General features: G+C 38.4%; 2 protein-coding genes and 1 long non-coding RNA gene across 3 annotated transcripts; 1 reads left to right on the top strand and 2 right to left on the bottom strand.

Annotated features, from left to right (window-relative positions):
• Positions 1 to 1,637: 1,637 nt before the first annotated feature.
• Positions 1,638 to 9,117, bottom strand: LOC103465203 (uncharacterized). Its single transcript, XM_081607178.1, has 2 exons — positions 8,907 to 9,117; positions 1,638 to 3,037 (listed from the first exon to the last, which is right to left on the bottom strand). Exons 1-2 carry the CDS (start codon positions 8,968 to 8,970, stop codon positions 1,788 to 1,790), a joined length of 1,314 nt encoding a protein of 437 aa, XP_081463304.1. The 5' UTR covers positions 8,971 to 9,117; the 3' UTR covers positions 1,638 to 1,787.
• Positions 2,625 to 12,378, top strand: LOC145551705 (uncharacterized). Its single transcript, XR_014087595.1, has 3 exons — positions 2,625 to 2,715; positions 10,668 to 10,740; positions 11,266 to 12,378. It is a non-coding gene; the product is annotated as an uncharacterized LOC145551705 (long non-coding RNA).
• A 4,716-nt stretch (positions 12,379 to 17,094) lies between these two features.
• LOC108166281 (uncharacterized) lies at positions 17,095 to 25,517 on the bottom strand. Its single transcript, XM_081607175.1, has 2 exons — positions 25,258 to 25,517; positions 17,095 to 20,717 (listed from the first exon to the last, which is right to left on the bottom strand). The coding sequence occupies exons 1-2, from the start codon at positions 25,319 to 25,321 to the stop codon at positions 19,117 to 19,119; spliced, it is 1,665 nt and encodes a 554-aa protein (XP_081463301.1). The 5' UTR covers positions 25,322 to 25,517; the 3' UTR covers positions 17,095 to 19,116.
• Between the last annotated feature and the right edge of the window lie 1,958 nt (positions 25,518 to 27,475).

Below are 27,475 nucleotides of genomic sequence, written 5' to 3'. Positions count from 1 at the left end.
GAGGAGAGTTTGTGTGATTGGCAACAAGAGACTGTGATCGGCGATCACAGATCATACACCTTTTCACGGAAATCGGCTGATTATGATCGGTGGCCGATCGATCGGCACACCTCTAGTTAGAATCACAAACATTTTTTACTTGTTTATTCATTGTAAGGCTTCATGTTGTTTTCATGTTGCCTATTTCACATACACTCCTGATCAAAAGCTTTAAATAGAGGTTCGGTGTGAGAGTCACTACTTGGTGGAGAAGAAGCGGCGCTTTGTCTGTGAAATATTACTACCTGTAGCGCGGAGCAGCGGTTCAACAGCGAGAGCAGAACCAGCGTCTTACATCGCAGCTCGAAGACTTAAATAATTTTGCGGGTTATTTGTTTAGCTTTCTGACCGTCATGCTAATCCGGGTGAGTGTTTGTAGCTGCGCGCTGCTTTACCTGCTATCTGATCCTCCATATGTCTTTTTTACTGCAGTGAGCCTCAATGTAGCCAAACTCCATCGAGTAAGGCATTGTTTTTATGTCGTATTAGCTTCTTGTGTTGATGCATTTTGACGTGCTTCAATTTTCCGCCTCGACACGCAAACTTTCCCATTCGCTCAGTGTGATATAGTTCCACATCGCTTAGGATTTGTTGCTGCACGTTTGCACAGTGTGAAGGAAAGAGAAGACCAGCTGCACAGGCAGGCTGCGAAATGAGATGTAGGTGATCGGTATTGGCAACAAGAGCCAATAATCGGCGATCACGATCATGCACTTTTTCACGGAAATCGGCCCGATTATGATCGGTGGCAGATCGATCGGCCATTTGCCCTTAATGTTAGGGCAAATGGTAACATTCAGACAAAACAAAGGGCAAAACAAAGACATGAGTGAAGGCAGTGATGGCAGGGCCATAAAAGCACATTGCTTAGCCTCCCGGCAAAGTCAGAGAGAGGCATTATTATCGAGACCTGATGTCCTTGGGAGCATGCAGCTGTTAGTCATGGGTGAGGTGAGGTGGGAAGGAGCATTATGTTTACTTAACCTCAAGGAAATTGGAAATTTGCAGCCCTTCCAAGGTAACATGGGCAAAGCCAATTCAGAAACAGAATGTCTTAGGTCGGGTAGATTATAAATTTCAATCTTCCCAATTGAAATTCCCAATTATCCAAATTAGTTTGGATAATTAGTTTCAAAACTAGCAACTTCTCCAAGGTCGATTCCAACTCATTACCGAGTTTTAGAGTCCTCGTCTCTGTCCACACCAACAGTCTGAGTGTTCGCCAGTTCAGCCAAGTCCATCACAAATTTGTCGAAAATCCAGGAATCCACTAGCTCAAAACAGCAGAAATCCTGTTATCATGAATAAATCCAGGGTGAATCCTGCCGGATGTGTCCCCGCAGGACAGGAGGGCTCTCCTGTGCCCAGACTTCTCGTCAAAAATTTGATCAATTGCATTGATTGCCGTTAATGTTAGGGCAAATGGCAACATTCAGACAAAACAAAGGGCAAAACAAAGACATGAGTGAAGGCAGTGACGGCAGGGCCATAAAAGCACATTGCTTAGCCTCCCGGCAAAGTCCGAGAGAGGCATTATTATCGAGACCTGATGTCCTTGGGAGCCCTTGGGAGAGACTGGTCCATAATTTGTAGATTTGGATGATGTGCAAAGAAAGGCTCCAAAAATATAGAAAAAGAAAGGACAAAAACAGAGCAAGCAGGGCAGGCATGGGCAGGAAGGGAGCAGAGGAAAAAAGTGTCCTCCTTCATCGAGACCAAAATATTCACCAGTGAGAATCATCATGTGCTTATTCAATAGCCGTTTGACTAAAACGTTTTCCACAATTCCCACAAGAAAACGGCTTTTCACCAGTGTGAATCTTCATGTGCTGAGTTAAATTCTCTTTTTGACTGAAACCTTTTCCACAGTTCCCACATGAAAACGGCTTTTCACCAGTGTGACTCATCATGTGCCGAGTTAAATGCTGTTTTCGACTAAAACTTTTTCCACAGTTCCCACATGAAAACGGCTTTTCACCAGTGTGAATCCTCATGTGCTGAGTTAATAGCGGTTTTTGACTAAAACTTTTTCCACAGTTCACACATGAAAACGGCTTTTCACCAGTGTGAATCATCATATGCTGAGTTAATAGCGATTTTTGACTAAAACTTTTTCCACAGTTCACACATGAAAACGGCTTTTCACCAGTGTGAATCATCATGTGCTGAGTTAATAGCGGTTTTCGACTAAAACTTTTTCCACAGTTCACACATGAAAACGGCTTTTCACCAGTGTGAATCCTCATGTGCCGAGTTAAAAGCTGTTTTTGACTAAAACTTTTTCCACAGTTCACACATGAAAACGGCTTTTCACCAGTGTGAATCATCATGTGCTTGGTTAAATTCTGTTTTTGACTAAAACATTTTCCACAGTTCACACATGAAAACGGCTTTTCACCAGTGTGAATCATCATGTGCTTAGTTAAATTCTGTTTTTGACTAAAACTTTTTCCACAGTTCACACATGAAAACGGCTTTTCACCAGTATGAGTCCTAATATGACTATTGAGAGCATATTTGCCAGAGAAAACTTTTTTACAGATGACACATGAGAAACGTTTGCTTCTTTCCTTATTTTGGTTCTCAGCTTCAGCACGTTCCTGGAAGATGACTTGGTTCCCGTTTGGTTCTGATTCAGTTTGGCAAGTTTGCTCATCAGCAGGAAACACCATGCAGGTATCAGTCTCCTGTTTTAATTCAATCTGTTCTTCACCCTGACTGCAGTAAACTTCTTTCTCTTCCACTTTTATCTGCTGATGTTTTATATCCTCCTCTTTTATCTGCTGGTGTTTTAGATCCACCTGCTCTTCTTTTATCTGCTGGTGTTTTAGATCCTCTTGCTCTTCTTTTATCTGCTGGTGTTTTAGATTCCCCTGCTCTTCTTTTATCTGATGATCTTCAGTCTCTTCCTGGTCTTGTTTTCCCTTCAGAGGTTCTAACTCCTCCTGGTCCAGAGTGGATCTCCTCTCCTGGTGATGAACGTTGCACTGCAGGCAATCTGGAGAAGAAAACGGAGAAAAAAAGTTATTGTTAACTTTACTGAAGTAAATAGGAGAAATTGTTCATTGTTTATGACCGAAATTAACAAAAAAAAAAAAAACACCTAAAAATTCAAGACCACAGACCACTGTGACATCAAGTGGACTATATACACTCCTGATCAAAATCTTAAGACCAGTCAAAAAATTGCAAGAATTTGCATTTTGCACTATTGGATCTTAAGAGGGTTGTAGGTAGAGCTTCACAATGTTAATGTAAAAAAATCAGTGTAAAAAATCAAGAGACAAGAACTTTTGAGCAGGGAATTTTCTGAAAACTGCATCTACACTCAAACATGATTTTTTTTCAGCTGATCAAACTTTTAAGACCATAGTCTTTAAAAGCCAAAAGCTGTGCAAAAATCTGGATTCCATGTCATTTTCTGTCAAGTCTTTACACTGCCAAGACCTCCTGATGGCAAAAGCAAAAAAGTTCACCGACTTTGAATGTGGTAGGATTGTTGAGCTGCATAAGCAAGGTCTCTCTCAACGTGCCATCGCTGCTGAGGTTGGACGCAGTAAGACAGTCATTTTGCATGTTTTAAATGATCCTGAGGGTTATGGAACAAAAAAGTAAAGTGGTAGACCCAAAAAAATTTCACCAGCTCTGAGCCGCAGGATCCGATTGGCTGTCCGTCAAGACACGGGACGATCCTCTACCCAAATTAAGGCCATTACTGGTGCTGACTGCAGCCCAATAACCACCAGACGGCATCTGCGAGAGAAGGGCTTCAGAAACAAAAAACATCTTCAAAGGCCACGTCTTCTTCAACGCCACAAAATTGACCGTTTGGACTTTGCAAGGGTGCACCAAACATGGGACATTGAAAGGTGGAAGAAAGCTGTCTTCTCTGATGAGAAAAAATGTAACCTTGATGGTCCTGATGGCTTCCAACGTTACTGGCATGACAAGGAGATTCCACCTGAGGTGTTTTCTACCCGGCACAGTGGTGGGGGCGCCATCATGATTTGGGGTGCGTTTTCCTTCAATGGAACAATGGAGCTTCAGGTTGTGCTGGGGCGTCAAACAGCAGCTGGCTATGTGGAGATGTTGCAGCGGGCATCCCTCATGACTGAGGGCCCTCGTTTGTGTGGTAATGATTGGGTTTTTCAACAGGACAATGCTGCAGTTCACAATGCCCGCCTGACAAAGGAGTTCTTCCAAGAGAATAACATCACTCTTTTGGACCATCCTGCATGTTCCCCGGATCTAAACCCAATTGAGAACATTTGGGGATGGATGGCAAGGGAAGTTTACAAAAATGGACATCAGTTCCAGAGAGTGAATGCCCTTCGTGAAGCCATCTTCAACACTTGGAGCAACGTTCCCACTAGCCTCCTGGAAACACTGGCATCAAGCCTAAACGATTGTTTGAAGTCATCAACAAGAACGGTGAAGCTACTCATTACTGAGTCCTTTTTTTTGGCACTTTGATTTCTGTTTCGGGGGGTTTTTGAGCTATGGTCTTAAACTTTTGATCGGCTGAAAAAAATCATGTTTGAGTGTAAATGCAGTTTTTCAATTAACTCCCTGCTCAAAAGTTTTTGTCTCTTACACTGATTTCTTCTTTTAACATTGTGAAGGTCTACTTAGAACCTTCTTAAGATCCAATAGTGCAAAATGCAAATTCTTGGACTTTTTTGACTGGTCTTAAGATTTTGATCAGGAGTGTATGTGAAATAGGCAACATGAAAACAACATGAAGCCTTACAATGAATAAACAAGTAAAAAATGTTTGTGATTCTAACTAGAGGTGTGCCGATCGATCGGCCACCGATCATAATCGGCCGATTTCCGTGAAAAAGTGTATGATCGGTGATCGCCAATCACGGTCTCTTGTTGCCAATCACACAAACTGATCACCTGCATCTCATTTCGCAGCCTGCCTCTGCAGCTGGTCTCCTCTTTCCTTCACTCTGAACAAACGTGCAGCAACAAATCCTAAGCGATGTGGAACTATAACGCACTGAGTGAATGGGGAAGTTTGCGTGTTGCAGCAGAAAATTGAAGCACGTCAAAATGCATCAACACGACGAATCTAATATGGCATAAAAACAATGCCATACTTGACGGAGTTTGGCTACATCGAGGATCAGATAGCAGGTAAAGCAGGGCGCAGCTACAAACACTCACCCAGATTAGCATGACGGTCAGAAAGCTAAAGAAATAACCCGCCAAATAATTTAAGTCTTTGAGATGCGATGTAAGTCGCTGGTTCTGCTCTCGCTGTTGAACCGCCGCTGCACCGCGCGCTACAGGTAGTAATATTTCACAGACGGAGCCGCTTCTGCTCCACCTGGTAGTGACTCTCACACCGAACCTCTATTTAAAGCTGCAGCATCTAACTTGAAAAAATACATTTTACATACGTATTAAAACTTTCGCTGTCCTAACATGACAGATAATCTCTAAAAAATAATCTATCTCCTCCCTGCTCTGCATAATTACTCCGCTCAGTCAGAAACAGCCACTCAGAGCTAGCAGTAAACAGGTAGCCGCCATGCTATCAGGAAGTTTTCATTCAGTAACTCAGGATTGTTTATTGTAATGGATCCTGTATTTGCCTTTGAATGTTAAGTTTTATACTTGAATTTGTTTGGCAATGTTGAGAGGTTTTATTTTGGCTCTTTGCCAAAATAACCTTGATGGTCCTTCATATGTTATCAGTCTGTTAAAGATAGTATTACTGATAGCAGTACAATTTGCACAATGCCTGTTTTGTTTAGTTTTCTTCTTGAAAAATGTTATTAAAAACAAGTTTTTGTCTAAATTAAGGTGAATTCATGGTTCCTTTTTCCACATAATGTAACCGGTAGTGTTTATGATAAAAAATAATAATTAGGTGATCGGCATCGGTGATCGGCCCTCCTGGGTGATCGGAATCGGCAGGAAAAAACCTGATAGGCACATCTCTAATTCTAACAGATAAATTCTGATTAATCTGGTTGTATGAAACAACGGCTGGATAAAAAAGAAAACGGGAAACAAACAGGAGAGAGTTTTGCAATTGGCTTGTTACTCACTATGTCACCAGGGACAACAATTAATTACTAAAAAATAAAAGCTTTAACTGTGCTCAGGTTTAAGTGAATTCTCTGTTTTACACGCTTCATAAAAATCTTTCTGAATTACTCGACACATGCTGCTGTGAAGCCTCCGCACTAAAGACACATCATTGATGAAAAGTTTTATCTTTGTTATTTGCTTGTCAAACTTGGAAAAATAAACTATTACAGCAATTTTTAAGTATTTTGGACATTGAACATCTTTTATCCATGTAACTGGGTGGTGAATTAGTTGAAAACAGTGTTTAATGAAGTAGCTGTAAATTCCCACCCATATTGGGCCTATGAATGCATCTATTCCCATACGTCATTATGCCCCTTTTCCCATAGACGTGTATAAATAGACAACTCATGGACGCCGCTCTCTCTCACCTGTTGTCGCTGACAAGATTTAGGGCGGCCATCTTGGAGTGGTTGACCGCTCCACTCAGCCTTATATGTTTGACAGGCTCAATGACGAATCAGCGCATTTATCAATCATAACTCGCTAAATACTAAACAGATTTTCACAATTTTTTGCTGTAAACCTCATTAAAACAGCGGTCATGGCTACATTTACAAGGATATTTTTTAAGTATTTTTAAATGATTATGGTTGAGTATATTTAACTATTCTCAGTGGGGAAAACAGAATAGGTTCAGAATAGATTATTTTGATACTGCTGCATTATGAGCATTTTACAAAGCATACAACCAGTCATAATTTTGTATATATTATTTAGTAATATCAATACACATTTATGCAAACAAAATAATACAATCAGAGAAACCAAGATGATGATTAATACTGAATAATTTTATGAATTAAACTACACATGTTTATATGAACATGTGTAGTCCATATAAACACATGTTTATATCCATATAAACACATGTTTATATCCATATAAACATGTGTGGACTACACATGTGTTTATATGGACTACACATAGTCCATATAAACTTATATGTTGATCGTATATGTTAAGATCAACATATAAGTAAAACAATGCATAACAGTATTTTGATTCTTGTGAGACACATGCTCATGAGAAAGTCTTTCCTAGCAGTTTCTCGGGCTTTGGTATTTCAATAAAGTTATTCAATTGTTTCTTCCACGCACCTCCATGATGTGCTTCACTCACCTATTGAAAGAAGATATGTGTGCTTGCTATCTGTTCTGTAACCAAGTAGATTATCAAACTATGTGAATGAAATTAAACTCCCTACAAAACTAAGCTGTGTTCTGCTCGGGGCTCTTTCTCCTGACTGTGATCAGCGAACAGAGACTGTGAATAAATGCTGATTAAGAACATATTCTTTCTCTGGTTTTTTGGGTTATGAAACAGTTTTTCCTCACTTCTTGTTAAAGAAAAGTTTCCACAACACATGCGTATACATAATATCTACCGTATTTTTAGAACTATAAGCCGCTACTTTTTCCCTGCGCAGTGAACTTTAGGGTTTATAGCCTGGTGCAGATTTTATGTAGATTTTTCTTAAACCACCAGGGGGCTCTTTAGCAGGAAGTGAATCATTGGAAGTCAAAATTGGAAATCAAAGAAGAAAGTGCTAATTTCCATTTAGAACAAGCACATGCTAGCAGCAGGCACGACAGAGAAATGTTTTCAAACTCAGGGGGCGCGAGGACCGACGTTGAGAAACACTGCTTTAGACAGAGGGAAAAAATTACATATAAATAACAGTTTTTGCCACCAAGTGTTTCCCCACATAGAACAGTAGCATAAATCAATGCTGCTGCAGCTGTCCTTCTTCTTTTTGGTTTAATAGAGGTTGGCAAGCAACTTAATGGTGTGCATTACCGCCACCTACTGGTATGGAGTGTGGATCAGTACGCAACTTATATAATCAACCCCAACCCAAAAAAAAGAAAAGAAAAAAAACATATCCTTTCTATCAGTTTAGTTTTCTTAAGGTAGTTTATTAAATAACGTAAATATTCAGAAGAAGAGGAATATCCCAAAACATCTTGTATTTTTAACTGTAACTTATTCTTTAGAAGTCTATATTCTAACTTCCTTCTCTACTTAGGACATAACAACAAAACATGTTTTACTGTCTCTTCTTGAAAACAAAAATCGCAATTACCTGTTGGATGTTTCCCCATTTTAAATAGTGTACTGTTTAAACCTGTATGACCAAAACGTAACCTGGATATAATGTTTTATTATTTTATACTTCTTCATGTTCCCCTCATTGTACCAACTTTCCTTTGAATACTATAAAGCCATCGACCAGTTCTTTCTTCTTCCCACTGCTTCTGCCATTTTTCCTTAACCTTTTGTTTTATAATAGATTTTATTTCCTCTTTAATAAATGGAATCAATATCTCAATATAACTGTTTTTTGAAGCTTGTTTTGCATATTTGTCTGCCAACTCATTTCCTTTTACTCCTACATGAAATGGAACCCATGTAAAAATGACTATTATTCGCAACTACAATTTATTTATTAAAAATTATTCAATTTTACAACTAACACTATTATTTTATGTTGCTTGCTTTACTAACCTTCCGCTGCATTGTTCACATTTCTGCTGTTTTCAAAAAGAAAATCTCAGTAGTTAAAGCTAAAGAGCCATAAAAAAGGCCATTGGCTCCATTTTCTCTCTACATAAATAAGCCATTCTCTCAGCGAAATTGTGACGTCTGCGTTCATTTACCCGTATAAAAACATTTTATACGGGAAAAGCACATTTACTAAAATGATCCTCAAACAGAACGGTGCATACATTAACCTTCATCCAAACGTTGGTGTTTCCTACCTATCCGGTGTAAGATTATCTGAGGAGTCCGGCAGAAATCAAGCAGTCTGCGCTGATCATCCATCTCTTCCTCCGACTTGACGATGATTTCTTTAAACTCTGTGAATGTTTCTTCGTCAGCAGTTAACTGCTTGTTGATAAACTCGTTTAAGCTGGACTGAAGATATTTTTTAGATAAACATTCAACAAAACAGACCACGTTCCCTCCTCTTTGTCGTCTTCTTCTTCTTCGTCCTCCTTCTCCTTCTCCTCTTCTTCTTTGGGATTTCATTACTTCTGCATTCGTCCCGTTACGTTACCGCCACCTTGCGGATCATCACATCTAAAGATTTCTCATGCAGTGCCACTTCTCTTCGAAAAACGTTAAATCTTTTCTTAAACTTTATCTAAATAAAACAAATACAATTTTAATATTCCAGTTTTCCACAAATCCAAAGTTATTGTCTTCTGATTCGTATTTCCTACTTCTTCACTACACCAGATAATAAACCTTTCCTATAGTATCCGTATATCCACAATAAGCGCTACTGCTGTTCGGAGTTACCGCTGGTTGCCGCCCATCTTATTGAGAGCCGATCAGCACCGGCTTGTACACTTAATTGTGCGGTGCTGGTGGTCGAGTGTAAAGGACTTTTAACGGTCTTATCAATTTGAATTTTTTGCCAGTATTTTGATAATAGTTTGTATTTATCTACTTTTTTATAGCTCTGAGGATTGAAGGTGATGAGTTTGGCCTATATAAATATATCTATGTATATACATAAATATAAACATGTATCCAATATATATTATTCACTATTAATTATTATTTATTTGTGTCATTATTAATCATTTTTTGTTTTTGTATAGTTATATAAATATGTATTGATATTACTAAATAATTTGCGCTGATACGTCATTGTGCCTGCTAAACACACAACGCTGAGGGGAGTGGTGCACCAAGATGGCCGCCCTAAATCTCGTCAACGACAATAGGCGAGAGCGGTCCATGAGGCATCTATCCTATTATGTGTATGGATTCCCTGATGCTAAGTGGATGTCAGTGTTCTTGGAAGGCTGATTTGGACTTTCTCAGTAAACATTCACAATGAAGGTGGAGCTTGATTTGGGGCGAGATGCTGACATGAGTTCAGAAATTCAACATTTTAATACAAGGACTGAAATTATGGAGCAAGAGACGACCAAATAACTTGTGGGAATGGGACTTCGTACACCTTTGTCTCCTGCACTGACCGCCTTCCACATTATTCTGGTAACTCTGGGAATTGTGGGTAATATCACTGTGTTTGGAGTCATTGGAAAGGGTGTGATGGTGGAGCGCACATTACTCGGACATTATTATTGTTAATTTGGCTGTCTCCAACCTCATGGTGTCTTTTATCAGGAACACACTGCTTATCATTTCAGACCTTCAAGGTATGAACTGCTTACAAAAACATCTGATATATTGATAAAAAGCAGAGAAAAAAAATATGCATTGGAAGTAACTCATGGTAACTCATGTACTTGTTGAATTTGATTCTATTTTGCACATGCAGTTAAAGTAAAAGGTTTAGAAGGGGGGGAAAGTGATGACAATTCTAGGGGCCCTCTACAATTTAATATTTTTTTTGTTAATAGAAATACAATTTTTAAAACAAATCAGGGCCCTGTCAATTTTACTGTTTGCTTCCTTTTCACTAGCATTTAATGAATTAAGGAAAATTATTACCAAGGTATTCAAATATTTAACTTGTCCCTGTACCTTTTACCACTTAACAGATGAGTCAGTCAGCAGCAGTTATAATCCACGTCCCTCCTGACCTGCCCTCACCTTAGTGAAATTAAAGCTGCAGTATGTAACACTCACACACACACACACATGTAAATATACACACATTTTTTAAAACTGTCATTATGTTGTGACAATATGATGAGATGTAATCTGTGAAAAGTATATTTCCTCTGCCTTCTCCCAGTGCTACATTTTCAAAGGAAATGCAAGTGATCAAGTAACTTTGTAAAGACTTAAACATATATTTGTTTATAGATTAAATTGATTTCAACTTTAAACAAAGATCTTTAATAGTAAACAGCCACAGCAGAAAATAGAAACATTATACAAGACAAGTGACACACCTAATTACTGGAGACAATAACACTTTGGTATGTTTGCAGGAAACACCATGCAGGTATCAGTCTCCCTTTTTAATTCAATCTGTTCTTCACCCTGACTGCAGTAAACTTCTTTCTCTTCCACTTTTATCTGCTGATGTTTTAGATCCTCCTGTTCTACTTTTATCTGCTGGTGTTTTAGATCCTCCTACTCTTCTTTTATCTGATAATCTTCTGGCTTTTCCTGGTCTTGTTTTCCCTTCAGAGGTTCTAACTCCTCCTGGTCCAGAGTGGATCTCCTCTCCTGGTGATGAACGTGGCACTGCAGGGAATCTGGAGAAGAAAACAGAGAAAAAGAGTTATTGTTAACTTTTCTGAGGTAAATAGGAGAAATTGTTCATTGTTTAAGACAGAAATTAACAACAAAAAAACACCTAAAAATTCAAGAGCGTAGACAGAGATACAGATCAGTCGACATCTCCAGCTGACATTTGGAGAATTCTCAAATGAACGGATTTTTGAAAAATAATTTAAAACAAAACTAATTGCAGTAGGGATTATTGTTGATATTTAGCAGTAAAGTGTGTTACGTCAAAATATTTATTTGTATTACTTCCAATTATATTAAAATTAAATTTTAGTCCACTTTATATCTTTGGGGTTCATTTACAAAGTTTATTTGAAGGTTAATAGTTGTTTAGTTTTTGTTCCTTTGTTATTTACTTTTCTAAGTTACACAGGAAAAACTGTGGGTCCATTTTCTGTAAGTATAGGGACTGGTATCGAACCAGCATGCACTGGGTTGGGCCTGTGGGTTTTGACCAGAGCAGGAGAGGAAACAATGAAAAGTAGTGATGGTGAGATGAAGCTTCATGAAGCACTGAGGAACTCCATCCAATCATTCGACTCATGAGCCGATGCACCACGGTGCTTCATAAGCTCTACTGTGACATCAAGTGGACAATATATGTGAAATATGCAACATGAAAACAACATGAAGACTTACATTGAATTAGCAAGTAAAAAATTTTTGTGATTCTAACAGATAAATTCTGATTAATCTGGTTGTATGAAACAACGGCTGGATCAAAAAGAAAACGGGAAACAATCAGGAGAGAGTTTTGTGATTGGCTTGTTACTCGCTATGTCATCAGGGACAACAATTAATTACTAAAAAATAAAAGCTTTAACTGTGCTCAGGTTTAAGTGAATTCTCTGTTTTACACGCTTCATAAAAATCCTCCTGAATTACTCGACACATGCTGCTGTGAAGCCTCCACACTAAAGACACATCATTGATGAAAAGTCTTATGTTTGTTATTTGCTTGTCAAACTTGGAAAAATAAACTATCACAGCAATTTTTAAGTGTTTTGAACATTGAACATCTTTTATCCATGTAACTGGGTGGTGAATTAGTTGATAACGGTGTTTAATGTAGTGGCTGTAAATTCCCACGCGAATTGGGCCCGTGAATCCAGCCGATGAAAACCTTAAAGAGATTCAGCAGCTGAGATTAATCAGTGCAGTGAATCCGTCTCTCCTTAGAGACATTCCCCACTTCTTCCTCTCGTCTTTACGAAACCTTCCAAACAAAAACGGGAGCTATCTTACTTTAGACAGAAGAGGAAAATTACATATAAGTAACAGTTTTTGCCTCTAAGTGTTTCCCCACTAAGAACAGTAGCATAAATCAATGCTGCTGCTTCGCTCTCTGTCCTTCTCTCCACAGGCCGCTACTTAGCAGTAGGTGTCAGGTTACATGATGTTGCATTCAATGTTCTCAGAAAAACTTCAGCTTCATATTTGGACCGACAAAAATTCGCAACTACAATTTATTTATTACAAATTATTCAATTTTACAACTAACATTACCATTATTTTATGTTGCTTGCTTTACTAACCTTGCGCTGCATTGTTCACATTTCTGCAGTTTTCAAAAGTAAATCTCAGTAATTAAAGGAAAAGAGCCATAAAAAAGGCCATTGGCTCCATTTTCTCTCTACATAAATAAGCCATTCTCACAGCGTAATTGTGACGTCTGCGTTCATTTAAACATTAAAAAAACATTTTATATGGGAAAAGCACATTTACTAAAATGATCCTCATACAGAACGGTCCATACATTAACCTTCATCCAAACGCTGGTGTTTCCTACCTATCCGGTGTAAGATTATCTGGGGAGTCCGGGAAAAATCAAGCAGTCTGCGCTGATCATCCATCTCTTCCTCCGACTTGACGATGATTTCTTTAAACTCTGTGAATGTTTCTTCAGCAGCAGTTAACTGCTCGTTGATAAACTCTTTAGAGCTAAACTGATGATATATTTTAGAGAAACATTCAACAGAACAGAACGCGTCTTCTTCTTCTTCTTTTGGTTTTTATTAGCGGCTGTCATCCAACTTAAGATGCATTTACTGCCACCTACCAGACTGGAATGTGGTCATCAGAGATCTCAGAGGGAATTTAACACACCTCAATGATGTGTACAATGTGCAAATTCACATCTTAACACACTCATTTCAAATACATGTATGAATGCATGAACGTGCACTGGCATACACACACATACTTACACATATTCTAAATACGACTCATTAACCCTGTGTTATTAAAGAACCTAAATAAGAGATTTCTAACATAATTTGATTTATTGCCTAATAGATTGATCATAGACAGTCCTATATTCTTTCTGCTTATTAATGACTTTAAAAGCTGACGTTCCTCTGAGTATTTCTCACATTCTAACAAGACATGCTCAACTGTTTCCACCTGATTGCAATAATTACAAGCCCCAGTCTCATGCTTTTCTATTTTAAAGAGCGAACTGTTAAGTCCAGAATGTCCAATTCTAAGTCGAGTCATAGCTACTTCCTCTTTCCGCCTTCCACTCAGACAATTACTACCTCCCACACTCTTTTGAATTGCATGTAGTTGTCTCCCATTATCATGGTTATCCCATTGCTCCTGCCAAATCCAAATCTTAATCATTTCTTTTTGAATAATAGATTTACCCTCACTTTTACTCAAAGGAATATTCAAATGAACAATTTCTGATTTCAAGGCCTGCTTAGCTAGAATATCTATTTCCTCATTTCCTTCTAAACCTGCATGAGCAGCAATCCAGACAAATCGAACCAAGCATTTCTTGTTATGTAGATGAACCAATAATTGGTATATTCTTAATATCAAATCTAATCTGCAAGATTTGCCAGATTTAATACTTAATAAGGCTGCTTGACTATCTGATGCTATAATAAATGTACTCACGTCCCTAATATCATTATCAAGCAACCATTCTAAGGTCAATATAATGGATGATAATTCAACTGTAAAAACAGCTAAATGGTCAGCTGTTCTCCTCTTAATCAAGACTTTATGGTGTGAGATATTCACTGCTGCCGCAGTTCTACCACTATTTGGATCCTTAGATCCATCTGTATATATAACTATGTTGTCTTTATATCTTTCAAAATATCTATTAACTTCAACCCATTCTGGAGTCTTTCCCTTTTGAAGAATTTCCCTCAATTGAAGATCAACTTCTGGAGATATAAATAACCATGGTGGAATTTCAGACTGAGGAACTGTGACACTATACTTGAACATAGTTAGACCAAGATGTTTTGCCTTTATGTTCCCTATCCATCCAAAACTATTACAATTTAATTTATGATGTTCCCAACAGTCCTTCAGCACCATCTTAGCTGGATGATCATATTTATGTCCTTGTAGGTTCACCCAGTACGTATGCATTAGTTTCAACCTTCTTAATCTTAATGGAAGCTCACCAGTTTCTACTTGTAGAGCAGCTAAAGATGATGTTCTGAAAGCTCCGCAACAAATCCTCAATCCTTGTGTTTGCTCACTATCATGTTTCCTCAAATGACTGTCAGCAGCTGCCATATATGTTATAGTCTCATAATCCAGAGTAGATCTCATGAGAGCCTGATAGACTCCCAACAGTGCATTTCTTGAGGCTCCCCATTCCTGTCCAGAGAGACATATTCCACCATGGAATAGATTTTTTTATTTCCTCTTCCCTTTGTTTTAGAAATTGAACGTTCAGCTGCATTAATAATGGCAGACATAATCTTTGAATAACACACCTCCACATCACAAAACAAGTTCTCATTCAGTTTATTAATTTGACTATCAACTGAATTTTTAAATAACTCCCAATTAGCGCTACTTAACCTCCATCTTGGAATCTGCCCTTCCTCTTTTATCACTTCAGAACCAACTGAAACTAGAATAGGAAAATGATCACTGCCCATAGGAGAATCACTCGGCAACTCCCAAGATGTAATTCCAGCTAATCTATTTGAAACTAATGTTAGATCTAAAACACTCTTAAATTCCTACAGCAATCATATTAGTAGTGCTGCCATCATTAACACAAACCAGTGAATGTTACTCAAGAAATTCTTCAATAGCCAATCCAATTGCATCTGTATTAAGACTCCCCCATAAAATATTATGAGAATTGAAATCACCACACCATACAGTCTTACCTACAGTTTGTTCATTTACTTCATTGAGATCTTGAATGGACAACTTCTTGTTAGCATTATAAAAATTTATCACAGACATTTGACCATTTTCTATCCAAATCTTAATAACTATTGATTCATAATTCTGCCCTATTGATTCCATTTTATAACTTATACCGTCTTGTACAAGTTGCCACTCCCCCTCCTTGTCTTTCTTTTCTATCATTCTTAATTGGTGAATATCCAGGAATTTTGAAATCCAGATGAGGCTTAAGCCAGGTTTCTTGAATGCAAATCAGGTAAGGTTTAACTATCAAATCTGAAATATATTTCTTAAACTTAGGACCATTACTAATAAGACGTCAAGCATTTTACTGGAAAATAACTAACATAAAGAAGAAGGGCCACCACTGCATGATTGAGGTTGAAAAGATTGTGTCTCATTTAATTTTTCCTTAATTGATTCCCAACTAACATTCTTACAGTCAAGATACTTTTGGGCTGCCTTCACTATTATTTGAATTTTTTCCGTTTTTCTTTGTGTTTGAGCAGTGCAGTTAACAACCTCAACCATGAACAATACAAAATCCTCTTTTGTCATGAGTAGAGTGTCGCTTTTAATCTTGGAGCATTCTATTCAATTAGATCCTTCTTTTTCTCCTCCAGACACTTTCTTTGGGTATAATATTGGTTGCACAGGAACTTTTTTCGTTGCTTCTGCATATGTAATGCCAGTAGTGACTTTAATGTTCTGAACTTCCTCAGCTCTTTTACTAGCTACGCATCCCCTAAATCCTGAACTATGCCCACCTCCACAATTACAACATTTCAGCGCAGCTCCTCCCTCACATTTCCCATACTCATGATCACTTGATCTCAACTGGCACATCAGGTGGAATACCTGAAATGACTCCGCGTACATACTTTTTGTCATCAAAATGTCTCCCTCTCACATTCTTGGGGAACCAAGAAATACATTTTAGCTGTGACGTCACCAGAAGGAGCTTCTTCAGTTTCAGGAAAAACAAAACCCCAAATCTGGTTGATTCCCTGATGCTTAACTGAGTGTCAGTGTTCTTGGAAGGCTGATTTGGACTTTCTCAGTAAACATTCACAATGAAGGTGGAGCTTGATTTGGGGCGAGATGCTGACTTCAGTTCAGAAATTCAACATTTTAACACAAGGACTGAAATTATGGAGCAAGAGACGACCAAATAACTTGTGGGAATGGGACTTTGTACACCTTTGTCTCCTGAACTGACCGCCTTCCACATTATTCTGGTGGCTCTGGGAATTGTGGGTAATATCACTGTGTTTGGAGTCATTGGATGGTAGACTCCAAACACAGTGGTGTGATGGTAGAGCGCATCACGAGACATTACTCTGACACTATTATTGTTAATTTGGCCATATCCAACCTCATGGTGTCTTTTATCAGGAACACACTGCTTATAATTTCAGACCTGGGCTTCAATGTATGAACTGCTTCCAAAAACATCTGATATATTTATAAAAAGCAGTGTAACACTGAATAGTGATCTAAATCGGTGTCACCATAAAATAGGAGGTCGTGGGTTGAGAAAGAGCATACACTGAGAGGGAATAGCGTAGCTGTGTAGACTTTTATTGAACAGTGTAACCGAACCCCGCTTAACGTTTCAGCCCCTCATTAGAAGAAAAAAAACCCTTGAAGAAGAAAAAAACATACCCTCCCAAAGGCACAGCGCCCCCACTCATCCATAGAACATCCCCAGCAAATAACCAATCTCACATGAAACCATATTAATTGAAAAGGAAAAATAAAACATCTTACAGCAGTGAAAGAAAATAAGCATTTGGAAGAAACTGATGGGAAAATTTACTTCTTGAATTTGATCTTATTTTGCACATGCAGTTAAAGTCAAAGGTTTAGAAACACACAGGGGTGCAATAGAGGGGAAAACGTGGTGACAATTCTAGGGGCCCTCTACAATTTATTAATTTTTTGTTCATAGAAATAAAATGTAAAAAGTCAGGGTCCTGTCAATTACAAAATTAATCATATTGTATTTTCAAAGATTGTTTTTAGCAGTAAAAATTGAATGTCCCCACTCCCAAATCAAAAACACATCCATATTTTCCCGAACCCCCCAATCTGGGTTAAATGGTTCGTTTCTGCTTGCGCTTCAGAGTGACGCTGTTAGCAGCAGTCGGTGGAAGACACGAATGTTTGTGGCAGTTACTGTGCTGATAATAAAAGTTAGAAAATCAGGTTTTCAAAAAAGAGAGGGACAGAGAAAAAGGCAAGAGTGTTAATTTATAATCCAGTTGTCTCAAAGAGAGGTGGGTAGACTGTGTGAGATTATCAACCGCTTAGCATAATTATTTTAGCTAGACTACTGTTTCCCTCCTTTTCACCATCATTTAATGAATTAAGGAAAATTACCAATATATTCATATATTTAACTTGTCCCTGTACCTTTTACCACTTAACAGATGAGTCAGTCAGCAGCAGTTATAATCCACGTCCCTCCTGACCTGCCCTCTCCTTAGTGAAATTAAAGCTGCAGTATATATACATATATATATATATAAATAATTTTTTTAAAACTGTCATTATGTTGCGACAGTATGGTATGAGAGGTAATCTGTGAAAAGTACATTTCCTCTGCCTTCTCCCAGTGCTACATTTTCAAAGGAAATGCAAGTGACTTTGTAAAGACTTAAAACATATATTTGTTTATAGATTCAATTGGTTTCAACTTAAAACAAAGATCTTTAATAGTAAACAGCGACAGCAGAAAATAGAAACATTATACAAGACAAGTGACACACCAAATTACTGGAGACAATAACACTTTATACAATCAAGATCAATCAATGAAGGAAAATAAGTATATATTGTTTATTGCATTTTCTAAGTAAAAGGCATGTTAATTTATTTGAAAAGCTTTTATACAGACTTGTGTAACAGTGTTTAGGTTGTAGAAACCCACTTGCTTCATGTATCAGTGCAATGGGGAAATAGCGCCCCCTCTCTGTGTGACTGGTTATATACTGCTGGCTCCTGTACTCAGTGTCAGTTTGTGAAAGCTGCACGAGAGGTGAGGCGCATTCTTCAGCACGAATGCACACATCCTGACCAGGTGCCCGAGCCACCTCAACTGGCTATTCTTGACGAGGAGGAGCAGCGGCTCTACTCTGAGTCCCTCCCGGATGACCGAGCTTCTCACCCTATCTCTAAGGGAGAGTCCAGCCACCCTTGTATCCGTAATCTCGTTCCTTCGGTCATGACCCAAAGCTCATGACCATGGATGAGGGTGGGAACGTAGATCGACCGGTAAATCGAGAGCTTCGTTTTTCACTCGGCTCTCTTTTCACCACAACGGACCGATACAGTGCCCGCTTCACAGCAGACGCTGCCACAATCCGCAGGTCGATCTCCCACTCCCTTCTTCCATCATTCGTGATCCCCAGATACTCCATACAGAATAATACAAATCAATACTTCAAGTTCATCTTGTACATGTCTAAGTGATTTAAAAATTAAACCATTTTCCCACTTTATTGACAAAAAACCCCTCCATTTTTCATCTAGATGACTTTTATAATGATCCTCAACATAGGACAAATATGGAAAATAGTTCTATGGCTTTTCACCAGTGTGAGTCATCATGTGCCGAGTTAATTTCTCTTTGTGACTAAAACTTTTTCCACAGATCCCACATGAAAACGGCTTTTCACCAGTGTGAATCCTCATGTGCTGAGTTAAATTTGGTTTTTGACAAAAACCTTTTCCACAGTTCCCACACGAAAATGGCTTTTTACCCATGTGAATAATCATGTGCCGAGTTAAATACTCTTTGTGACTAAAACTTTTTCCACAGATCCCACATGAAAATGGCTTTTTACCAGTGTGAATCATCATGTGCTGAGTTAAATTCGGTTTATGACTAAAACTTTTTCCACAGTTCCCACATAAAAACGGCTTTCCACCAGTGTGAATCCTCATGTGCTGAGTTAATACATGTTTGTGACTAAAACTTTTTCCACAGTTTACACATGAAAACGGTTTTTCACCAGTGTGAATCATCATGTGCTGAGTTAAGCTAACTTTTTGCCTAAAACCTTTTCCACAGTTCCCACATAAAAACGGCTTTTCACCAGTGTGAATCATCATGTGCTGAGTTAAGCTAACTTTTTGCCTAAAACCTTTTCCACAGTTCCCACATAAAAACGGCTTTTCACCAGTGTGAATCATCATGTGCCGAGTTAAAAACTGTTTTTGACTAAAACTTTTTCCACAGTGTCCACATGAAAACGACTTTTCACCAGTGTGAATCATCATATGCCGAGTTAAATGGTGTTTTTGACTAAAACTTTTTCCACAGTGTCCACATGAAAACGGCTTTTCACCAGTGTGAATCATCATGTGCCGAGTTAAAAACGGTTTTTGACTAAAACTTTTTCCACAGTTTCCACATGAAAACGACTTTTCACCAGTGTGAATCATCATGTGCAGAGTTAAAAACTGTTTTTGACTAAAACTTTTTCCACAGTTTCCACATGAAAACGACTTTTCACCAGTGTGAATCATCATGTGCCGAGTTAAATACTGTTTTTGACTAAAACTTTTTCCACAGTTCCCACATAAAAACGGCTTTCCACCAGTGTGAATCTTCATGTGCCGCATTAAATTCCGTTTTTGACTAAAACTTTTTCCACAGTTCCCACATAAAAACGGCTTTCCGCCAGTGTGAATCATCATGTGCCGAGTTAAATACTGTTTGCAACTAAAACTTTTTCCACAGTTCACACATGAAAACGGCTTTTCACCGGTGTGAGTTCTAATATGATTATTGAGAGCATATTTGTCAGTGAAACCTTTTTTACAGTTGACACATGAGAAAGGTTTGCTTCTTTCCTGATTTTGGTTCTCAGCTTCAGCAGGTTCCTGGGAGATGATTTGGTTCACGTTTGGTTCTGATTCAGTTTGGTATGTTTGCTCATCAGCAGGAAACACCATGCAGGTATCAGTCTCCTGTTTTAATTCAATCTGTTCTTCACCCTGACTGCAGTAAACTTCTTTCTCTTCCACTTTTATCTGCTGGTGTTTTAGATCTTCCTGCTCTTCTTTTATCTGATGATCTTCTGGCTCTGCCTGGTCTTGTTTTCCCTTCAGAGGTTCCAACTCCTCCTGATCCAGAGTGGATCTCCTCTCCTGGTGAACGTTGCACTGCAGGAAATCTGGAGAAGAAAACAGAGGAAAAAGAGTTATTGTTAACTTCACTGAAGTAAATAGGAGAAATCGTTTATCATTCAAGACAGAAATTAACAAAAAACACCTCAAAATTCAAGGGCGTAGACAGAGATACAGATCAGTCGACATCTCCAGCTGACATTGGGAGAATTCTCAAATGAACGGACTTTTGAAAAATATTTTAGTACAAAACTAATTGCAGTAGGGATTATTGTTGATATTTAGCAGTAAAGTGTATTACATCAAAATATTTATTTGTATTACTTTCAATTAAATTAAATTTTAGTCCACTTTATATCTTTCGGGTTTATTTACAAACATGAGTTTATTTGAAGGTTAATAGTTGTTTAGTTTTTGTTCCTTTGTTATTTACCTTTCTAACAAAAAAACATCTTAAAATTCAAGAGCTTAGACTACTGTGACATCAAGTGGACAATATATGAGAAATGGGCAACGTGAAAACAACATGAAGCCTTACAATGAATAAACAAAAGATGTTTGCGATTCTGATACATAAATTCTGATTAATCTGGTTGTATGAAAAAGCTGGGTCAAAAAGGAACCGGGAAACAAATAGGAGACAGTTGTGTGATTGGCTTGTTACTCGCTATGTCACCAGGGACAAAAATTAATTACTAAAAAATAAAATTTTTAACTCTGCTCAAGTTTAGGTGAATTCTCTGTTTTACGCGCTTCATAAAAATCCTCCTGAATTACTCGACACATGCTGTGAAGCGTCGGCACTAAAGACACATCATTAATGAAAAGTTTGATCTTTGTTATTTGCTTGTCAAACTGGGAAAAATAAACTATCACAGGAATTTTCAAGTGTTTTGGACATTGAATATCTTTTATCCATGCAACTGGGTGGTGAATTAGTTGAAAAGGATGTTCAATGAAGTCACTGTAAATTCCCACCCAAACTGGGCCCATGAATCCAGCCGATGAAAACCTTAAGACACATGTGTCAAACTCACGGCCCACGGGCCACAACCGGCCTGCCGTGTAATCATATCCGGCCGGCAAGACCATTTTACATTATTGTTATTAATGGCCCGTCGATATGAACAACGCCGTCTCGTCCCTAGACGTCATATTCTGACGTTTTAGTCACTGCTGCGCAGGTAACACAATACTGCACATCCCACAATGCAACGCTTTGGCTGCCTTGCACCTCCCTCGTCCATTCAGTCTTGCTATTACAAGATATCGCGCAGATAGCCGGTAGCCGAAGATACCCCTCCCAATGGCGAAGAGAAAAGTTGATTCTGAAAACAGAGCCTTTAATAACCGATGGGAGGCTGGGTATATGTTTACTGACGTTGCCGGTAAACCCGTGTGTCTCATTTGTTGCTATAATGTGGCTGTAATTAAAGAATTCAATCTAAGACGGCACTTCAAGACAAAACATAAGGATAATCTGAAAGACCTGGATGCAGAGTAGAAGAAACAGAAAGCAGAAGAGTTAAAGAAGAATCTGACACTCCAGCAGACGTTTTTTAAAATCTCAAAGTGAAGCTGCTGTGAAAGCAAGTTTTATCGTGGCGGAGGAGATTGCCAAATCAGCCCAGCCATTTACGGAGGGAGAATTTCTGAAGAGCTGCATGATCAAGGTGTTCGACGTCTTATGTCCAGACAAAAAGCAGATGCTGGCAAATATAAGCATGAGTAGAAATACGGTTACTGATCGAATTTGTGAGATGGCCACTGATTTAAGAGCACAGTTGAGTGAAAGAAGCAAAGACTTCATTGCCTACTCTCTTGCTGTGGATGAAAGTACTGACTGATACTGCACAACTGGCTATCTTCAGCCGTGGAGTGGACTTCAATTTGCGCGTAACAGAGGAAGTAATGGACATTAAATTGATGCATGGGACAACGACTGGAAAAGACATTTTTGAAAACGTATGTCAAAGTGTAACCCACATGAAACTGCCCTGGGACAAACTTATTGGACTTACAACTGATGGAGCACCGGCTATGTGCAGTGAAAAATGCGGACTAGTGGGAAGGATGCGAGTGAAGATGCAGGAGGAGAACTGTACTGGTGAGTTAACAGCATATCACTGCATCATACACTAGGAAGCACTATGTGGCAAAGTCCTGAAAATGGACCATGTAATGAGCACTGTAACGCAAACCGTAAACTTTATCCCAGCTAAAGGGTTAAATCACCGGCAGTTTCGGTCCTTTATGCAGGAGATAGATTCAGAATTTGCCGACATTCCTTATCATACAGAGGTGCGTTGGCCAAGTCGGGGAAATGTTCTCAACAGAGTTTTTGAGCTCAGCCACGAAATCTGTCAGTTTATGGACAGTAAAGGAAAAGACTCCACCGTTTTGAGACAAAAAATGGAAGTGCGAGTTGGCGTTACTGGCTGACGTAACAGGTCATCTTAACGCCTTAAATCTGCAGCTCCAGGGACGTGACCACATGATCACTGTCATGTATGACACGGTGAAGGCGTTTCAAGTGAAGCTGCTTTTATGGGAGACACAAATGCAACAATGCAACTTGCCTCACTGTCCCTGTTGCCAAGTAATGTTGAACCAAGTCAGCACAACTGTGTTCCCAAAAACGCACTTTGCCGACAAACTGAGCACACACTGAGTTCGCACGGTGGTTTAGTGACTTTGAAGCACAAAAAAAATAGTTTTGAGCTGCTTCACAACCCATTTGCCGTTGATGTTGAAACTGCACCTGCGCTGAATCTGCGCTGGTGAGCTGCAGTGTAATGGGACACTGAAGACAAAGTGATGAAGATTAACAAAACAGCACACAGAAGTCGTCTCACTGATGATCACTTGCAGTCCATCCTGAGAATCTCCACAACACAGGACTTCACACCAAACATAAACCAACTTGTTGCCAATAAAATGGTGATGGTGCACAAACCATGGCAGGGAAGAGAAGAGGACTTAGGGCACTCATCAAGACAGCCTCACCTCATGCTGAGTGGACACACTGTATTATACACAGAGAAGCACTTGTATCCAGGCAACTTTCCCCTGAATTAAGTGAGGTAATGACTGACATCATAGGTGTAGTCAATTTTATAAAGACCAGACCACTAAAAACAAGAGTCTTCTCTGCCATCTGTGAGGAGATGGGAGCTGAACATCAAGCTGTGCTCTATCACAGTGAAGCAAGGTGGTTGTCACGAGGAAAAGTCTTGTCCCGAGTTTTTGAGCTCAGAGAGCAAATAAGAGTGTTTTTGGAGCAGGAGCACAAGTATGAAGTGGCAGAAAGATTTTGTGATGAGAACTTCCTGGGAAAACTGACCTACCTGAGTGACATATTTGGAAAGCTAAATGAACTCAATCTACAGCTTCAAGGGAAAGATAAACACCTCCCTCAGGTCACAGACAAGATTAGCTCTTTCACCCGAAAGCTTGCAATGTGGGACAGGCAACTTGATGAAGGAAACACCGATTCATACGAGAACCTGCATGAATTTGTGGACACTAATGACTATGATGCTATCTCAGTGATTCCACACATTAAGCAACATATTTCTTCACTGATTGGATTCTTTAAAAAGTACTTCCCTGAAAACAGTTCCCAATATGACTGGGTGAGAGACACTTTCAGTGCACCAGCTCCAACTGGTTTCAGCTCTGCAGAAGAGGAGCAGTTCATTGACATGACGTCTGACTCCACATTGAGACTGAGGTTCACATCACAGACACTCAGTGCATTCTGGCTGAGTGTAGAGAGGCAGTATCCACTCTTAGAGGAGATAGCTATAAGCATTCTGCTTCCTTTTTCAACATCTTACCTTTGTGAGATTGGCTTCTCTGCTGTTGCTGCACTGAAGACCAAGTACAGGTCCCAGCTAAACATTGAGCAGGAGCTGAGAGTTGCACTATCATGCTTTGAACCTCGCTTCGAAAAGCTGTGCTCTGCAAAACGTGCTCATTGTAGCCATTAAACCTGACTTCCTCCTCATTTTGATCAAAAAAAGAAAGAAAAAATGAGCACAAATTGTTTAATTCATTTTTGTTTTGTAGGTTCAAGTGTTTTATATATTATGCTCCTGAGTTAATGTTGCTGAACTGAATATAAATTAATTATTTTTTTAGTTTTTGTAGTTTAGTAGCTATTATAATTATTAAATATTATTTATTGATTTGATTTAATTTAATTTTGCAATGGTGCAATTAGTTGGTCAAACATGTTTACAGTTTAAACAAGGATTTATTTAACAGAAAATAATTGAGAAGCACTGCTTTGGACAAAGAGGGGAAATTACATATAAGTAACAGTTTTTTTCTTGCGCTGTATTGTTCACATTTCTGCTGTTTTCAAAAGTAAATCTCAGTAGTTAAAGGAAAAGAACCATAAAAGATGCCATTGGCTCCATTTTCTCTCTACATAAATAAGCCATTCTCATAGTGTAATTGTGACGTCTGCGTTCATTTATCCGTTAAAAAAACATTTTATCCGGGAAAAGCACATTTACTAAAATGATCCTCAAACAGAACGGTGCATACATTAACCTTCATCCAAACGCTGGTGTTTCCTACCTATCCGGTGTAAGATTATCTGGGGAGTCCGGGAGAAATCAAGCAGTCTGCGCTGATTATCCATCTCTTCCTCCGACTTGACGATGATTTATTTAAACTCTATGCATGTTTCTTCAGCAGCAGTTAACTGCTCGTTGATAAACTCGTTTAAACTGGACTGGAGATATTTTTAGAGAAACATTCAACAAAACAGACCACGTTGCGTCCTCTTTGTCTTCTTCCTCCTCCTATGAAAGCCCATTTCCGCCATAAAAAAAGGCTAAACAGGAAGTCATAATTTCGACTTTCAAAGTCATAATTATGAGATTTAGTCATAATTTCGACTTTCAAAGTCATAATTATGAGATTCAAAGTCATAATTTCGACTTTCAAAGTCATCATTTCGACTTTTAAAGTCATAATTATGAGATTCAAAGTCATAATTTCGACTTTCAAAGTCATAATTATGAGATTCAAAGTCATAATTTCGACTTTCAAAGTCATAATTATGAGATTTAAAGTCATAATTAGATTTAAAGTCATAATTCCGACTTTGAAAGTCATAATTATGAGATTCAGTCATAATTTCGACTTTGAAAGTCATAATTATGAGATTTAGTCATAATTTCGACTTTTAAAGTCATAATTATGAGATTCAAAGTCCTAATTTCGACTTTCAAAGTCATAATTATGAGATTTAAAGTCATAATTCGAGATTTAAAGTTATAATTTTGACTGAAAGTCATAATTCGAGATTTAGTCATAATTTTGACTGAAAGTCATAATTATGAGATTTAAAGTCATAATTTCGACTTTCAACGTCATAATTATGAGATTCAAAGTCATAATTTCGACTTTCAGTCATAATTTCGACTTGGTTTTGTGTCGCCACGGAAACGCCTGCAGAGTGGCTTTATATGTAAACGAGTGAACTGTAAGTATCAGGAAAAAAGCTGCTGGATAGTTTCTGTTTATATTCCTTCGTTTTAAATGCTTTTTGATCGTGTGGTGGTGTGTACATCGGTCGTTGTTTCAGCAAAGTGAGCTTGCTGCAGGTTAACCGTCAAAGTGTGCTAACCGTGTTAGCATATTCAACATGGCAGGCACGTGCAGAGGGGAGGGCTGGGGGTGCTTGAGCACCTGCCCTTTTTGCTCCTCGCCCGCAAGTGCCATTTTGGTCTTTTTTTTTTGGGTATTATTATCTTCTAAGTCCTCTTCTGACACATAATAACATGTACTAAAATTATTAGTTTTTGTTGGGGTTTTTTTGTGCAACATAATAAGCCGCTCTTATTGTTACCTTTTACCTTTTGCCCGTGAGGCATGACGCAGTTGCCTCTCGCGCAGTGAGATGAGGCGGCTAACTGGAGCTCAACGTAGCGAACGTTCCAGATTACAGAACAATTTTTGGTGAATTAACTGTTCACCAAAACGTTTTTGGTGAATAAAGTGGAGTAGACTTGCTACTTGTCAGATGACGGAAAACGTTGAAGTATCGTTTCTGCTTCAGCTCGGAGTCGCGGTTTAAGCAGAGAGGTTATGAAATACAACAGACACTGACAGGCCTCTGCGTCTGCCTTTCTCTGAAGAACTACTGAGCGGGAGGAGACAGCCAGGTGAGGAAAAACTGTTCTTATTGATCGATTCAGTATTTTTATCATACAGACATTAGGCTGTTGTTGTGATATTAGCTAGCTGCTAGTTAACAACTTTGCTAGCAAAGCTAGATAACTAAAAGCTTCTTCCCTGTATTTTTAATGATAGCGGTCATTCTTTAGTATTTATTATGCAATAAGGGCACATCGCCCGTCCAAAACCGATCATCTCCATAATGGATCTTCTAATTTCCTTTGCTGCATAATATAAATTTCATTTATTCTGGCCTTAGGTAAATGTATCTTGAAGGAAAATAACACTTAAATAAAAGTCCAACAAGGATATTCATTTAGAATTAAAAATAACTCACCCTGAATTACCATGATAGATATAATGAATGTAGTAAAAGTGTGTCATTAATGAAGGGGAAAAAAACTCAATACAGACTTTAAGTTTAGGGTCTGGTTCGCAGAGTATGAAGTTAAAGTTGTTTCCCAATTATTCAATGAAAAAAAAAAACTAACCTCAGTTAAGTAAAATAAAATTGTAATCAAAACTTTTGGAATTGTAATGATTCCTTAAAAAAGAAGTTTTGTTTAAAATACTTTTTTAAATTAAATAACTCATTTTTACCAAACATAAA

Source organism: Poecilia reticulata, chromosome 5 (genome assembly GCF_904066995.2).
Source record: "Poecilia reticulata chromosome 5, P_reticulata-male-v2, whole genome shotgun sequence".
NCBI classification, from domain to species: Eukaryota; Metazoa; Chordata; class Actinopteri; order Cyprinodontiformes; family Poeciliidae; genus Poecilia; species Poecilia reticulata.
This window is presented reverse-complemented; position numbering and strand designations above follow the sequence as displayed.